This window comes from Pelodiscus sinensis, chromosome 25 (genome assembly GCF_049634645.1).
Source record: "Pelodiscus sinensis isolate JC-2024 chromosome 25, ASM4963464v1, whole genome shotgun sequence".
NCBI classification, from domain to species: domain Eukaryota; kingdom Metazoa; phylum Chordata; order Testudines; family Trionychidae; genus Pelodiscus; species Pelodiscus sinensis.
Genome location: NC_134735.1, coordinates 12,007,318 through 12,024,841, shown reverse-complemented (window position 1 = coordinate 12,024,841; position 17,524 = coordinate 12,007,318). Strand labels below are relative to the sequence as shown.

Genomic DNA, 17,524 nt, shown 5'->3' with positions numbered 1-17,524 from the left:
TGTTTTGAAAGCAAATTCTTCCTCCATTTAAAGATTTCTGTTGCATTTCACGGGGAGATGTAAATCACTCCCAACTGCAGGAGAATAGCGATCTAAGCCACGTTCTTAAATTATGCTAATTAAATGTAGTAATGGAGCAGATCAATCTTTTTAATTCTCACAGCACCGAAACTGAGGCAGGGAAGTGCTATTATCCCCATCTGTAAAATGAAGAAACTGAGGCACATTCAAGACAGTAAATAATTTGCCCAAGATCCCATGAAATGTCTGTGGTGGAATAATAGGTCTCCTAGGTCCCTAACCACTGGATCAGCCACTCTCTGTGCAGATGAAGGAACCATCTGCATATATGTTCCTTGTACATGCTTGATGTAGAAATCTTTGAAAGTCTCCAGCTATGAGACACACAACAGTTCTGTTGAGACCTTTTTTTAAAAAAGGTCTCAATTGCTGTAACCACCACTACTAGTATTCTATGAGCCTGTAAAATATACAAACTGGAAGGGACTTCGAGGGGTTATCAAGCACCATCCAGAATCATCTCTTTTAGATGTCTGTCCATCTCTGGAGATATTTAAGAGCAGGTTGGAGATTCCACAACCTCCCTAGGCAATTTATTCCAGTGTTTAACCGCCTTAACAGTTAGGAAGTTTTTCGTAATGTCAAACCTAAACCTTCCTTGCTGTCGCCCCCTCCACCCCACCCCTTTCTCCCATATTTATTTAGTTCTGGACATCCACCACTTTGGTCATCTGAAGAAGTGGGCTGTGCCCACAAAAACAGATGATACCATCTACATGTTTTGTTAGTCTTTAAAGTGCTACCAAACTATTTGTTGTTTAAGTTTATCCTGTACAGACTAACCCCCTGAAGCTTTTGAACATGCAAGGCACTGCATTCACCCGTATGCAGTGGAAATCCATCAACTACACAAAGAAACTTGCACAGATCCAAATTGACATAATCTTTCTTTCCAAGTGCAAACAGATGAACATCATACCTAAGGGTTTAAGGATGAAAAACCCATTACAGTCTACATATTCCATGCACTACAGCCAGAGATTATGCCCCACACTTGCAAAAACACTAAGGAATCACCTTATCAGCATTCTATACAACAAATGGGGGGGGGGGGGGGAGGGAGGGGAGCTCTCAACATTAGAAACCATCATAAAAAACCAAGCCTCCACACACACTTCATCTTTTCCAGATTTTACTACAATTCAACAAACCGCCTACAAGGACCACTTGATCGCCCTTCAGAAGAAAAAGGACAATAAACTATCCAAACTGCTACATGCCTCAGGATCTCTCATTCTAGATACTTGCAACTCACCCAACATCATTATCAACCACTCTTAGGACAGATTCCTGTGCTGGGCTCTCGAGCACTCTCCTTCTGCCCCATTACCCCTACGAATATGATTCAGTTCTGCAGGGATCTGGAATCCTATTTGTGTTGCCTCCACCTGAAGGAATACTTCCAGCCCACCAACGTACACCACACTGACCTTGCCGCTCCCCCCCGCCGATCCCATAAGAGGAAAGCTTCTATATGGACTCCCACTAATGGTCCTAATGAGAGAGTCTTGATTTCTACATCAACTGCTTCTGCAAACATGCTCGAGCTGACCTGGTCAGCAAACAACATATAACCTCAGTCATGCAGAACGCAATGCTATACACAGCTTCAAAAACAAAGAGGCTGACAAAGGAGGCGCTGTAGTCATCATGAACAGACCAGATTATGAACAGGAGGCAACCAGACAACTCACCAATACCAGATTCTACAAGCCCCTCTCCTGTGATACCACTAAGCAATACCCCAAAAAAACCTGAAAAACTGCTCATGAAGCTCCCTGACGCTGCTCAGGAACAAGTTTACACCAACACCCTCCCTAATCCCTGATCAGAAGCTTTCTATCTGCTACCCAAGATACACAAACCTGGAAATCCCGGATGACCCATCATCTTAAGCATTGGCACACTTTAAACAGGATTATCTGGCTATGTTGACTCCCTCCTCAGACCCTATGCTACCAGCACTCCTAGCTACCTCCGCGACACCACCGACTTCCTGAGGAAACTTCAAAACATCAGTAATCTACCTGAAAATACCATCCTAGTCATTATGGACGTAGAAGCCCTTTACACCAACATTCCACTTGAAGACGGATTACAGACCATCAGGAACACCATCCCCAATAACAGCACTGCACACCTAGTTACAGAACTCTGCAACTTTGTCAACTACTTCCGTTTGAGACAATTTGTATCTTCAAGTCAGCGGCACAGCCATGGGCACCCGCATGGCACTACAATATGCCAACATCTTTGTGACTGACCTTGAACGTTTCCTCAGCTCCCGTCCCCTAACACTGGTACTTTACTTACGCTACATCAAGGACATCATCATCTGGACCCATGGAAAAAGAGACTATTGAAGAATTTCACAAGAATTTCAACAACTTCCACCCCACCAACCACCTCAGCCTAGACCAGTCCACACAGGAAATACACTTCCTGGACACTACAGTACAATTAAATAGTGGACACATTTCCACCACCCTATACCGGAAACCCACTGACCGTTACACTTACCTTCATGTCTCCAGCTTCCATCCCAGACACATTTCTCAATCTATTGTCTACAGCCAAGCCCTAAAACACAACCCGATTTGCTCCAATCCCACAAACAGAGACAAACACCTGCAGCAGTGGTCCCCAACACGGTGCCCATGGGCGCCATGGAGCCCGCGGGGGCATTTGTGTGCGCCCGCCAAGTGCTCAGGGCTGGCCTGGCCCAGGGCACGTGGCGCATGTATGGTGCCGGAGCTGGCCTCGCGCGCACGGTGAGCGCCGGCCCCGGGAGCGCCACTTGGAGGGGGCGCCAGCCCCGAGGGAGCTCCAGCCCCAGGTGCGCGGCCCTTGGGGGGGGCGCCCCCACCCCGGGCACGCAAGTGTCCCCGCCCTCTGGCACCTGGCGGGCGAACGGCTATGCCCCCTGGCGCCTGGCAACCTCCAATGGTTGGGGACCACTGACCTACAGGATCTATATAGACAAACTGGACAGTCCGTATGGGAAAGAATTAATAGACACAAATCAGATATCCATAAAGGAAACATAAAAACCTGTTGGGGAACACTTCAATCTGCGTAGGCATTCATTAACAGATCTTCAAGTGGCTGTTTTGTTACAGACCAATTCCACAAGCCAAATACACAGGGAAGGACTGGAACTACAATTCATTCACATGCTTGATACTCATGCTAATGGTTTAAATAAAGGTACCAGATGGCTGGGACATCATCAACCTACCAAACAATGAAGGTGCCAATGGTTCTTTGTCTGTATAGTATCTGATGTTAATACTCCCTCTCTCTAACTGCCTAGTAATAGTTCTTATCTGCCATTTTTGACTATCCGGTCTTTAGGTGCTTATAGACTATTTTTTTTCCTGTTACATTCCAGCTCTGCTTTTCCCTTGATATTTTTATACCCACTGCCTCTTCTCTCTTCCTCCCCTATTTATTTTAGTTCTGGACATCCACCACTCTGGTCATCTGAAAAAGTGGGCTGTGCCCACGAAAGCTCATGATATCATCTACAACTTAAAGAACAACATATAGTCTGGTAGCACTTTAAAGACTAACTCAGCTACCCGCTGAAGCTTTTAATTTCTATGTATATATGTGGCCCAAACAGAGACTGAGACGCATAATACAACATCTCATGCATCTTTCCCTAATACCGTAAGTCTTAAAATATTTTAGAGTGCTCTTTGGAGGATTTGCTTATGGAAAAGCATTCCCCTAGCAATGTTTTAAAAACAAGTCCATTTTCTTTTTAGTGAAGTTATTTTAATGTATGTCATCAAAACGGAGACCCATCTAGCTGTGTCCTCCTTCCAGTTCTCATTTTCAAACACCTGGGGCCCCACTCACCTTGACAGAGAAGATATTTGCAGTATGCCCCGTGTGCATAGAAAGAAGCTTCTTGTGATGCAGGGGATCCCAGACAATGGTGTGCTGGTCATCAGAACCAGAAGCCAGCAAGCTGAAAAAACCAAAGACAGGAGAGGGTTATAAACATTGCTCTACACCCAACTGTGATTAGCTTCTCAGCCAATCAGCCTGTGAGCCCACATTCTGTCCTTCACAACAGGTCCTCAAATGTGCCCCATACCAGAATCTGTGCAGTGATTCATAAGCATTAAATGGCAGAAAAGGTGTATTTCAGTTGAAGAGGCACAGAACAGGTTGGAACTGCTGTCTGATCACAAATGCCAAATTCCTTCCTCAAGTACATGAAGCTTCCACTGAATTATGGATTTGGGTGAAAACCAGAGGCCACAACCACAGTAAAGACTCTCCCTAACATGAGTTTCCCAGGTGGATATGGCTTACTTCACTTGCACTAGGTATTAAACACAAATGCTTTATCTTAAAATAGTGCAAAGGAGGTTATCAGATGGATAGAGGGACTCTTCAGATGGATATCAGATGGTCAGAGGGACAGAGTTCAAAAAGAGAGCTAGACAGATTCATGGAGGTTAGGTCTATCAATGACTATTAACCAGGACAGGTAGGAATGGTGACCCTAACCTCGGTCTGTAAATGGGCAACAGGAGAGGGATCACATGAGGATTACCTGTTGTGTTCCCTCCCTCTGGGGCATCTGGTATTGGCCACTGTTGGCTGACAGGATACTGGGCTAGATGGATCATTGATCTGACCCAGTATGGCCATGCTTATGTTCTCACGTTCTTCAGCCCTCTCCCCTGCACTCTGCTTCCCCACCAGAGAAGGACTTGGATTACAACACAGGAAAGAAAAAAAGGCCACCACTGCAGCCCCATACAAGGATGCAAATCCCCACCTGTGCCACAACAGGATGAAAAAAAACAAGACCCTAACCCTCCAAGAAGATCCTTCACTTCCTACCAGTCCTAGTTTCTGTTACAAGAGAAGCATTTTCATATACAGCCAGCAGAACAAGCCTCAGTTGCAAAACCGGGATTCTACTATAGTTCAAGACTTATAGCCTGAACCTTCCTCTTTCCAGTAAAATAAATGAAGTGACCTCTTCTGATATGATCCACAGCCCACTGATGGGAGAGCCTGGGGCTGTCAGTTCCTCCACCCCTGAATCGAGACATACTTACTCTCCTTTCTCATTCCATTCTAGACAGTTGACGCATCCAGAGTGACCCTGCGCAAAGAAGGGGAGAGAACGTTATCAACTGCAGACTTATCAAGCAGTACTATTAAAGACAAGGACACCGCAAGCTCCCCACATAATCTGATACAAGCAGCCTTCAGTGTCAGACACCCCTCAGACAAGCACCTCCAAGAAAGGCATGCTCTAGTTTGTTGGGGAAAATACCACCTTTACAACTTGATCCAATAGCAGCTCTGCCTTAGCAGCTAATACAGAGATACTGCTGCATGCAAGGAACAGTGTCTTTCAAAAGCTCTTGGCTACACTGAGAATCATGTGCACAGACACTGGGGGGCATTGAAGGAAAGTGCACTTTCATTGCCACCGGCTGAGAAGCACCTTGCACTGGGTAACTAGGCTGAAAGTATATTGCACATCTAACAAATGACTAGAAGATAAACTGTTGGAGTGCCCAGTGAACTTTCTGGGAGGTTGGAGGGCGGAGGGGGGGGGAGGAGGAAGAGAGGAAAATGGTGTTGAAGAGGGGCATGGAAGGGAAAAAACTGAATTTGTACCAACGTGAAGACAAACACACTTTCAATTTGTACTGGGAGTACCAGACTGCAGGGTGACAATTCATGCGTCAGTCTCTAAGAAACTTACTGCAGTCACAAGCATCATAGGAAGAAGTAGTCAGGCCCTCAGGCTTAGCTAGGAGAGGTTTGCCCATGTCAAGACATCTATGACTAGGATTGGTTCCAGGCAGCTAGTGTTATAAAATGCACAGACACTAACTTATTACACTGTTGCTGACTAGCACTGTGCCAGAAGTGCTGCATGCTGAGAAGACAAACCAGCACTCTTAAAAGTTTATAAGTCTACAGGGCTCAGATTAGTGGGTGTTATGCAGTTTAATGTGGCACAGGTAGGTAATTTTGCTCTTCTGCTGTCCCCTCACCTGCAACTCTGCTTCGAGGCCCAGACGTCGGATGAATGGGTCAGTGACATGATAGTGCCGCTCAAAGCCCAGGGCGCCTTTCTCCTGTGTGAAAGACAACCACTCCATTTACTACACAAAGCACAGACCATTCCCTTATACCAAGCAGGAGAGTCAACCATTTAAAACACACTCAGAGGCCCCCCCCCCCTTCCAAAATGGGTCACAGCACCAGCTAGTTGCCTTTCCTTTGGCAAGGGCACAATTTTCTTATCAGCCTGAAGAGAGCACTTTGTACTCTCCAGTTCAGAAAGAGAGAGAGAAATCAGTTCAGTACCACTAGTGGTAAAACCACAATTGCCAGGCTCAAGTCCTGCAACTGAGATAAGGATCAGGGCAGCCCAAGGAAAGGGAAAACACACAAACACACACAAAGCAACCCTGTCTTTTCTGGTTTACTTTTACCACAATGATACAACCAAGAGTTTGATAAGGGGAGAGGGGTTAATCTTTTAGCAAAAACAGGCCAAAAACCAGAAGCTTCAAGTCACTGCTGAGGATAAATACAAGCACTTTATTAGAGCTATTCAGAAAGGGCTGCTATGACCTATACCTCTTTCCTGAGGAACTAAGTGTCATTTTAGAACAAAACACACACCCTCCTTGCATTTTCACTGTTCTCAGGCTCGTCTCATTCTGGGACCTTTAACAGGAGACAGTTGAGATATTGACCCTTTCCACAGAACCACAGTACCGGCAGCACAGACTGTTCTACAGAAAAGAGAACAGTTGCCACAATGCTGTGCCAGTACAGATGAAAGGGAGGAAGACACAGGATGGTTGTTTTCCTTGTCTTCCTTAATGAGATCATCAATGTGTTAGCAGTTGGCTTGGATGTAGGGAGGCTAACTGCAGAGGCAGAGCAATCGGAGTTACACCATCCACCACCCCAACTCTTTATTCATGAAATGCAGAAAGGTGCTACACTATTAAGCTTTTTATATAGATCTTGTCTCCTTAGTATCTGAAACCCCTTATGGAAGCATGTTAAGTTACAAGATCTTCAGGGAGTAGCCGAGTTAATCTGTTACAGAAAAAAACAACAGCAAACAAATGGTCTGGTAGCACTTTATAGACTAACAAAACATGTAGATGTTATCATAAGCTTTTGTGGGCACAGCCCACTTCTTCAGATGACCAGAGTTATGATTAGAGATAAGGAAACTCAAAATAAATAGGAGAAGGGAAAGGGGGTGAGAAGAAAGATGTTCTGTCACCTACCCCCCCCCCCCCGCCTCTATGCATAAAATATCAGGAGAAAGGGTGCTAAACCTGAGTAGATAAAGATCAAAGTCAGTGGATAGATAAGGCAGGAAGGATACCATTCAGAAAGTAGACTAGACGTTCTCTACGTGAAAGAATCAATGGACACAAATCGGATATACATAAAGAAAATACTCAGAAGCCAGTGGCAGAACATTTCTGTTTACTGAACCATAATCTCACAGATCTGAAGGTGGCGGTCTTGTCACAGGCCAGTTCCTCAAGCCAAATCCACAGGGAAAGCTTGGAATTACAATGCATATGCAAATTCAATTCAATTAATTATGGACTTAATAAAGATATGGGGTGGTGGAACCTTTATCAGTGAAGGTGCTAACTACTTTCTGAATGGTATCCTTCCTGCCTTATCCATCCACTGACTTTGATCTTAATCTACTCAAGTTTAGCACCCTCTCTCCTGATATTTTATGCACAGAGATTGGGGGTGGGGACAGAACATCTTTCTTCCCTGCCCCCTTCCCATCTATTTTTTCAAGTTTCCTTATCCTCTAATCATAACTTCGGTCATCTGAAGAAGTGGGCTGTGCCCACAAAAGCTCATAATACAATCTACATGTTTTGTTAGTCTATAAAGTGCTACCAGACCATTTGCTTGCTATTAAGCTACAAGATTCACATCAGTCATGTATAGTTCTTTCTCCCCACAAAGATAGTTTACTTTTAAATAATACAACATGGTTTAAATTTGAAAAAGAAAGATCAAAGAGTGCATCTTGCAGTCAGAACAGAAAATGGCAGGGTCTGATGGTTAATTCCTGTAGAAGTTCCTTGTACGCTCTTGGATTAGCCCTTGAGAAAGCTCCAACTAACACAAAATGGGATCAGCTCTTGCTGTGCACAGTTCTATTGTACTTGAACACAAACAGTTAGGGTTGCCAATCCTAATTACAAAATACAGGAGGTCCAAGGGCTGTTTAGGAATGACAGAGGGGTGGCTGGGCTGAATGAGGAGCACTGTGACGCTGTGCACCAGATCAAATTACCAACCCGTAGCACTGCCCTGGTTGAACTATGGTAACACAGGTGTCTGTTCCTTTTTCTGTTTGTCAGAAGCTAGAAATGGGTAACAGGATGGACACTTGATATTACCTGTTCTGTTAGGTTGCCAGATACTGTCACAAAAGATACCGTACATGGCAGGAAGAAAAAAAATTGGTTGAGCAAAAAATAAAAGGGGACCAAAGTGGTTGAGCAAAAACAAAACAAAAACCCCACAGCCACACACAAAAGAATCATGGCCCCTTTAAATCACTGGTATTTTCTGGGGGTTTTTACTGGGCAGAAGCCACAAGTGACAGACTGTCAGGGCCAACAACAGACACCTGGCAACCCTACTGTTCCGTTCATTCCTTCTATGGCACCTGGGATTGGGTGCTGTCAGAGGATAGGATACTGGGTTAGATGGACTTTTGATCAGACCCAGTATCAACACAGGACACTATTTTATTTTAAAAAGGGACATCCCTAATAATACAGGGCTATTGGCAACCCCACCTTAGCCCTGGAACTTTAGATAATCTTTTAAGTGTATCCAAACTATTGAGCACCTAATATTTTAGTCTGAAGAGAGTGTACACTTTAATAACCTGCAATACGGCACTAAAAACCACTGCGGGAACAGGGCCAGAATGCAGGAAATTAAAGCAGAGCATTGGACCTTCTGCCCAGTGTTTGGAAAGGAGGCACATTGTTATAATATTTGACTGTTCCATCCCATTCACTCTGAAGCATTTACAAATTTATGACACTACAACTGCAAGACACAATGGTAATGAGTGCCTGAGGAACACACACACATACACACTAGCACTAAACAGGTTAGGATGGAAAGGAAAAAAAATTAAGTATCCAAATGAACCTGCTCAGGAAGCTAAAGAATAGAATTATCACAAGTGAAACTTGGTCAGGACTCAGAGGTTAACATCTCTAATCTGTATACTAACAGGGTTCTAACTGATCACAAGTCACCAGAATCTCTTGGGTTTTATCTAAAGATGGCGACCCCATCAGTACAGTATCCCCAGCACTACTTGGGAATTATTTTGATATTTACTCTGATTGAAAGTGCCCGACCCCTCACTTCAACCGTTCCCAAACGCCCACTCCACAGCACAACTTCCCAGCCAAGTATCAATCCTTCGCAGAGCTAATAAGACCACAGCAAGAGGGGGTATATGGTGGATATTAGTACTGTGAAAACAAGCTCCACAGAAACTGCTCTGGCATGAACATTAAGCTCTCCTTACCCATCCCCCCACCACAAATAAGAATCTTGGCTGACACATACCTTGATCTGCCTGTGGATGAGGTCTTGAGTAATGTTTACTTTTGCCATCTTCTCACAATGGGGCAGACAAAAGAAAGCTACAGGAGGAGCTGCAGTGCATCCAAGCATTCCAACAAAGCAGAGCTCCACAGTAAAGACATTTAATTACCTACCAACAGAGAAGAGAGAAACTTAACAGGTCATTTATACACACCACTAATTAAGTGTTGTCTCTAATGGCAATGCTGAACGCCCTTCACAAAAAAAACTGGTGAGCACTGCGCAAGCCTCCTTCAGGAAACTCAGGAGTGGAAGGCAGCATGACTGACAGTAAGAGCACATCTCCAGTTTAGGAACACTCTGGGAACAAGCCTACACAGAACAACTGTTTCTAGGGATATCCTGTCAGCAGCAGAGACCTTGCAAGTACCAAGACTGAACGATGAAAGACTTGGGGTCCCTCCCACCCCCATCCCAATCAGTGTACTAAAAGTACTTAAACTCTTGAGCTAGTCTATGCTAGAAGCTCTACAGTGTCACATCTGTGCCAAAGCTGCGCATCTGGTGAAGATGCTCCATGCTGAAGGGGGACACTTCCACAGCAGCATAATAAAGCCACCTGGGCAAGAGGCAGTAGCTATGCTAGCAGGAGAAGCTCACATTGGCACTTAGGTCAGTGTAATTTCCACCACTTTGTGGGGAGGGGGACGGGATTATTCACACCCTGGAGCGACAGATGTTAGACTAATAAGTGGTACTGTGTACAAGCCCTTTCTTATGTGTTTTCTAGCCCTTCTGCTTTTAGCCAAGAGGCTCCATTTTTAAAAGGAAAACAAGTTGCAACTGAATACAATTGATTATGAACTAGGGAGTCAAGTGGACTTGGGAAAGGCTCACTTCTGAATCTCAGCACAGCCCTTCCAATTCCCTCAGGGCCGCTCTGCACAAAGGCACTGGCTCAGTCTCGGGTCCCACACAGCGTCTCAGGACAACCCTCCCCCATGCTGCCACTCTGCATTCTGAAAGGGACAGAAGTGGCAGCCCGCCCCCCGGGTCTCTCACTTTAAGGGTGCAGAGTGGCAACAGGGGGAATGGAGGGGGCTTGTAAGGAGGCGGCTCTGTCCCTTTCAGAATGCAGAGTGGCAGCACAGGAGAGGGTTGTCCTGAGACCCTGCAGAGGATCAGAGACTGAGCCAGCGTCTTTATGCACCAGCTCCTCTGTCCCTTTAAGAGTGCAGAGTGGCAATGGAAGGGAAGTGATCGAGTCGTCAATTACCCAAAAGCTCCTGCTTATCGGGTAGTCGGCTACTCGTTTATATCCCTATTATGAACAACACTAAATTACTAGATGGACCTTTGGTCTGACCCAGTATGGCCGTTCTTATGTTCTAGAAGAGCCGAAGCATTCCTTTGGTATGATAAAAGATAATTAATGATCAGATACCACCACCATCCTTACAGTCCAAATTAGCAAGTGATGACATTTTGAATGCAAGGAGACATATTTTAACCCCCTGAAAACTTAACCACATTTAACATAACTTGCCTAAAGGGTTTGAAAGCTTAGTCTCAGCATACAAACAGTGAAGTACGTTTCTTGTCTCTCAATCCTGGTCCCAAAAGGAGGGCCAGTTGATGGAGTATAAAACAAAACATCAGCTCCCAGTGATGCTACCCTCATTCAGTTACCAAGGATGCTGTAACTCTCACTGTTTCAAATGTTTTTAAACTCAATTTTGAAAAGACAGGTTTAATACACAGTCTGTTACAGGATCCAGAAATAAAGATGACATTCTCTTTAGTATTTGATCTCATGAATATAGCTTGCTCTCAGGAAGCAATGCCAAATAAGGGTAACATTAAGGGTTTTGTTTAAAACCTGTAAGAGTCTAAGCCAGTGTTTTTTTAAACTGTGCTCAATAACTTCCCTTCTCCCCACCCCCGGCCTTTTTTTTTGCTCAACAAAAAATCCTTGGTGTTCCTCATAAAAAAATATTGTTTGGTGTTCCTTGGTCTAAAAAGTTTAAGAAACAACGGTCTAAGCAGAGACTGAAATTCAGGCTAACATTCCCTGCTATCAACTCCTAAACATGAACTTGTTAGTAGCGTGTAGTACTCATTGGATCAAAGAAACGCATCTTGGTGAGTGGGGTTGGGGAGAGAAGAAACAACAAGGTGACAGTCTGTCACCCCAGAAGTCTGGGAACAATTCCTAGGATAGGTCAAGAGACGCAATGAAGGTTAGTTACTGTCTTATTCTTACCTCTGCTCACGTTTTCAGACAAAATTTAGTAAATAGTGCACATCAAAAATCCAGGGCTTGAGTAGCAGAAGCTATTGCAGATCAGGAGGAGAAGGGTGTTTGTACTGTATCTTGTAATGGACAATGCTTAATGGGCCTTTGCAGTATTTAGGATTTAGTATTTAGCAAGGTTTCCTCTGGACATCTAGGCTGATAGTGTCAGTTTGCCACCACACATGCATGATCAGTCCAGATTTTGTTGACACATGAAGATTTACCAGAAAAAGCTAGTATGTATGTCCATTAAGAGTTTTACATTTTAAGTATTCTTAACATTACCCATATTAATCCCATCTCCCAGACTTGATGTTAAAAGGCGGCACTGTGAATGCATGATACGAGTCACTAATATTTCAAATCTTCATGTAAGATAGCTGAACTATCAGATTTTTTTTTATAACTAACCTCAGGTTACCCAAGCCAGTTTATCAAACAATGTTGTTGTGTCAGTCTATGGAAACATATTCCACAAGGAATAGAAAATCTTCCTCTGCTATAGTCAGCATAGCAGCAAACTCAGTGGCAACAAATGAGGTTGTTACACTATTCCAGATACTTTTTGCGAAGAAGGGGGATGGGCAGCTGCTCTTACTTCCCCTTCTATGCCCAACACTGAGCAAGGGAGATCAGCCTGAGTCAGCAACTCTGAAGCAGACACAGAACTGTAGGGCCCACAACCACTATTTGTGCACCAGGCCAGTCCTGGGCAAATAACACCAATGTGCAAAATAAGCTGCTTTATCAGAGAAACCAGAAAAGGCTGTTTCCAGTCAGTCACTTTTCTGCGAGGCTCAGAGTGAAGATAAGAGTGTCTACTAGCCTCTCGGGGAAGGGAAAAGAGTTACTCACCTTGTACAGTAACATTTGTTCTTCGAGATGTGTCCCTGTGGGTGCTCCACTCTGGGTGCCGGTGCGTCCTCGCGACGGCGACCGGAGACTTTTTCTAGCTGTTTCTGCCGCGGCGCGCAGGCGCCGTGGCGCCCTCTAGTGTCGTTGGGACTGAAGGGCACCTGCGCGCACGCGGCTCCTCCATTCCTTCTCTACCCGCCAGAGTATCAGGCTCCAAGCAGGGGAAGGAGGGAGGGTAGTGGAGCACCCACGGGGACACATCTCGAAGAACAAACGTTACTGCACAAGGTGAGTAACTCTTTCTTCTCCTTCGAGTGGTCCCCGTGGGTGCTCCACTCTGGGTGACTACACAGCAGTTGTCGGCTCACGGAGGTGGGTTTGGAGCCGTGTGGTAGTAACTGTGGATAGCACCGCTTGTCCAACCGCCATAGAAGATGCTATCGAAGTGGAGAGAGCATAGTGTTGCGCAAACGAGTGGTCAGATGACCAGGTAGCAGCATTGCAAATGTCCTGCAATGGAACATTACGAAGAAAGGCGGTCGTGGAAGCTACCGCTCTAGTGGAATGAGCTGTGATAAGTCCAGGTAAGTCTTTGTTATGTAAGGTATAAGAGGTTTTAATGCAGGATGTAATCCATTTAGAGATTCTCTGAGATGAGACTGCTTGTCCCTTAGATCTTTCAGCATATGAGATGAAAAGTCTAGGCGAGGCTCGCCAGGGTCTCGTGCGATCTATGTAAAATGCCAATGCTCGTCGGACGTCCAGAGTGTGCCACACGGTGTGGATCGGTTCCGTGCGCGGTTTCGGAAAGAAGGCAGGTAAGTGTATGGGTTCATTCACATGGAAGGGAGAGGGTATTTTAGGTAGGAACTTAGGGTGGGGTCGGAGTACCACCCTGTCCTGTAAAAATACGGTGTATGGAGGGTCAGCCATTAAGGCTGCAAGTTCACTCACCCTCCTACTGGAGGTAATGGCGACGAGAAAAGCCACTTTCATGGACAGATGAGACAAAGAGCAGGTCGCTATTGGTTCAAACGGGGGTTTTGTGAGGCTCTTAAGGACATGGTTCAGGTCCCAAATGGGGACTGGTGGCCGAACCGGAGGGAAGGTGTTCTGCAGGCCTTTGAAGAAGCGCTTGGTCAGCGGGTCAGTGAGAAAGGAAGAGCCTCGTAGAGAATGGTGAAAAGCAGCTATGGCCGCAGCATGGACCTTGATAGTACTGAGTGCTAGGCCGGAGTGTTTTAGAGAGAGTAAGTAGTCCAATAAGGTATGTATAGGAGCAAGATGTGGTGGGCTTGCATGGGTTTGAGCGTACCATTGGGAGAAACGCGTCCACTTGTAGCGGTAGGTTTTCCTGGTGGAGCGTCTCCGACTATTAATTAGTATGTGTCTCACTTGTTCCGAACAGGCCGTTTCAGCATCTTGGAGCCATGAAGGAGCCAGGCGTGGAGCTTCAGCTTGGGGATGTCCGGGTGAAGGGTCCGACCGTGGTTTTGTGAGAGGAGGTCGCGATGTGGAGGGAAGGGATACGGTTCTGTTACCATCATCTTGAGGAGGTAAGGGTACCATGTTCGTCTGGGCCAAGCAGGTGCCACCAGAATCACCCGTGCCTGGCTCAATCTGATCTTGTCCAGGACTCTGTGAAGGAGTGGGAGAGGGGGAAAGGCGTAGAGGAGGGAGGCGTCCCATGCGATGGAAAGGGCGTCCCCGAGGGAACTTCTGCCCAGAGCTCCCCTGGAGCAGTAGAGGTGGCACTTTAGATTGTTCTTTGTGGCAAAGAGGTCCACTTCTGGTTGGCCCCAGTGAAGGAAGATCGGAGTTAGGGCATGTCTGTCGATCTCCCACTCGTGCTGGTCCATGAACATGCGACTTAGGGTGTCTGCCGTGACACTGAGTATTCCGGGAAGATATACAGCGGAAGGGGTGACCCCATGTGAGAGGCACCAGGTCCAGAATTTGGTGGCTTCCGAGCATAGAGAAGGGGAACGGGCGCCACCCTGACGGTTGATGTAGTACATGCATGTGGTATTGTCAGTCATAATGGTGATGGTCTTGTGGGCTATATGATGAATGAAATATTGGCATGCATATCTGACTGCCCGTAACTCGAGGAGGTTGATGTGGAGTGTGTGTTCCACAAATGACCATTTGCCTTGGGCTGTGATGCTTCCCAAATGGGCTCCCCATCCCATGAGTGAGGCTTCTGTTATAAGCGTGAGATTGGAAGTTGGACGTTGAAAGGGGACGCCGTGTAGCATGTTTTGAGGAATTGTCCACCAGAGCATGGAATTGATAATGCGTGGTGGGATAGCAACGTACTTGGTGATTTGGTCCCTGAAGGGTCTGTGTACCGTAGCGAGCCAGGACTGAAGAGGTCTCATGTGAAGTCTGGCCAAACTGACGACGTAAGTCGTGGAGGCCATGTGTCCGAGGATTTTGAGGCAGTGGCGGACCGTGACAGTAGGTACCGCTTGTATCGCTCAGATAAGGTCGCAGATTATCGCAAACCTGTGTTCGGGAAGAGTGGCCCTTGCTGCGATTGTATCGAGGAAGGCACTTATGAACTCCAGTCTCTGTGTTGGGCGTAGAGTGGATTTTGCATAATTTACATGAAACCCGAGACTGAGTAAAAGGGCTACTGTGGTATCTGTCATGGCCTTCGTTTCGTCGAAAGACGCAGCTTTTATGAGGCAATCGTCCAGGTATGGGAATATTATGATGCCTTGGCGTCGCAGAAAGGCCATTACCACCGATAGGGTTTTGGAAAATACCCTGGGGGCTGTGGAGAGACCAAACGGGAGCACCCTGTATTGGTAGTGTTGGGTACCCACTGTAAATCGGAGGAAGCGTCTGTGAGCAGGATGAATTGTAATATGGAAATGTGTCCTGAAGGTCGAGAGCCGAAAGCCAATCGTGTTGGTCGAGTGCAGGAATGATAGTTGAGAGGGTAACCATCTTGAAATGGTGGTATGCAATGTATTTGTTGAGGCGCCTGAGATCTAAGATGGGGCGCCAACCTCCTGTCTTCTTCTGGGTTAGGAAGTACATTGAGTAGAATCCCCGGCCTCGGAATTGTGTTGGTACGTGTTCTACTGCGCCCAGTTGAATGAGGTGTGAAACCTCCTGCAGGAGTACAGCTTTGTGAGAGGGGTCCCTGAAAAGGGATGGGGTAGGAGGGCGGTTGGGCGGGGTAGAGGTAAAGGGGATGACGTAGCCAGATTGGACTAAGTTCAAAACCCACTTGTCCGAGGTAATGAGGGACCATTGGTGGAAAAACGCTCGGAGGGGGTGGTGGAACTGAAGGGTAGCAGTTGGGCGGGTCGGCGGAGTGGCTTCCTGGCTCTCGACCAGGCCTTCAAACCTGCTGCTTGCCAGCTGGGGGATGAGGTGTGGCATGTTGTTGTTGACGTTGACGTTGTGGTCTATGACGCTGGGATCTTTGTTTGCGGAAATCATATTTGGGTTGTTGGCGGAACGGTTCTCTCAGCCGTTGGTAAGGCTGGTATCTAGTTCTTCTAAATGGAGGAGTATACATTCCTAGGGTCCTAAGGGTTGTACGGGAGTCCTTCATAGAATGCAACACCTCATCGGTCTTGATTGCAAATAGGTTGGTGTGATCGAAGGGTAAATCCTCGACCTTTTGTTGGAGGTCCCTAGGGACGCCGGAGGCTTGTAGCCATGACATTCGGCGGAGCACTATCGCCGAGGCCGTGATTCGAGCCGCAGTGTCTGCCACGTCCATAGCGGACTGCAAAGCTGTGCGGGAAATGGTGAGACCTTCCTGCATAATACTAAGCAGGGTTGGCCGTTTATGCTCCAGGAGATGTAGGAGGAGGTCCTGGAGCTTTGAGTAATTGGCATTATCATAGTCTGCGAGCATAGCAGTGTAATTGGCCGCCCTAAGGAGCAATGTGGACGAAGAATAAACCTTTCGGCCCATAATGTCCACCTTTTTGTGGTCCCTGTCTTGTGGGGTTGTTCTTAGGTTAGGTTGTTTACCCTTGTGACGTACAGAATCCACTACTAAGGAGTTAGGGGGTGGGTGGGTGAAAAGAAAGTCCATATCCTTTGGAGCGATGAAGTATTTGCGGTCTGCTCTCTTATTTGTTGGAGTGATGGACGCTGGGGTCTGCCAAATATTGTTAGCTGGGTCCATAATGGCCTCATCCATAGGGATGGCAATTCTGGAAGCAGTTGGAGGTTGAAGCGTGCGAAGGAGTCGATATTGTTTGACCTGCACCTCTTGAAGATCTTTTTCCTGCGCTACGGCAACTCTTTTAAACAACTCTTGGAACTTTTTTGTATCTTCTCCCGACAGTGGGGCATCTGTGGTGACCACTTCGTCTGGGGAGGAGGAGGAGGAATTGTGTAGCAGAGATCTGGTCTCGCCCACAGAGAGGGAGTCATGGCCGCCTGAAGGAGCTGGATAATTTGGCTCTGTGGGCGATGTGGTGGCAGGAGGAGAGGCTGGAAGTGGCCTGGAAGTGGTAGAAGAGGGTCAATGGTGAGACCTCTTTGGATGTGAGTTCCACGGTTGCCATTGGGTGGCATATGGCGGGGGTGGATAGGCATACTGGTGTGGATACCATGGATGCGGAGGGGGAGGGTATGCATATTGAACCGCAGGCATTTGCCAGGATGGAGGTCTGTGAACCGGGCTAGAAT

General features: G+C 46.5%; 1 protein-coding gene across 3 annotated transcripts in view; it reads right to left on the bottom strand.

The window, feature by feature from the left end:
* The window catches only part of WDTC1 (WD and tetratricopeptide repeats 1), a 61,356-nt gene that overhangs the window by 26,589 nt on the left and 17,243 nt on the right, over window positions 1-17,524 (bottom strand). For all 3 annotated transcript variants that reach the window (XM_075908836.1, XM_075908834.1, XM_075908835.1), the window contains 4 exons: window positions 9,730-9,877; window positions 6,120-6,203; window positions 5,166-5,212; window positions 3,946-4,057 (listed from right to left, as the gene is read on the bottom strand). In XM_075908836.1, coding sequence (XP_075764951.1) covers window positions 3,946-4,057; window positions 5,166-5,212; window positions 6,120-6,203; window positions 9,730-9,837 — 351 coding nt within the window. In that variant the 5' untranslated portion in view covers window positions 9,838-9,877. The remainder of the gene's footprint in view (window positions 1-3,945; window positions 4,058-5,165; window positions 5,213-6,119; window positions 6,204-9,729; window positions 9,878-17,524) is intronic.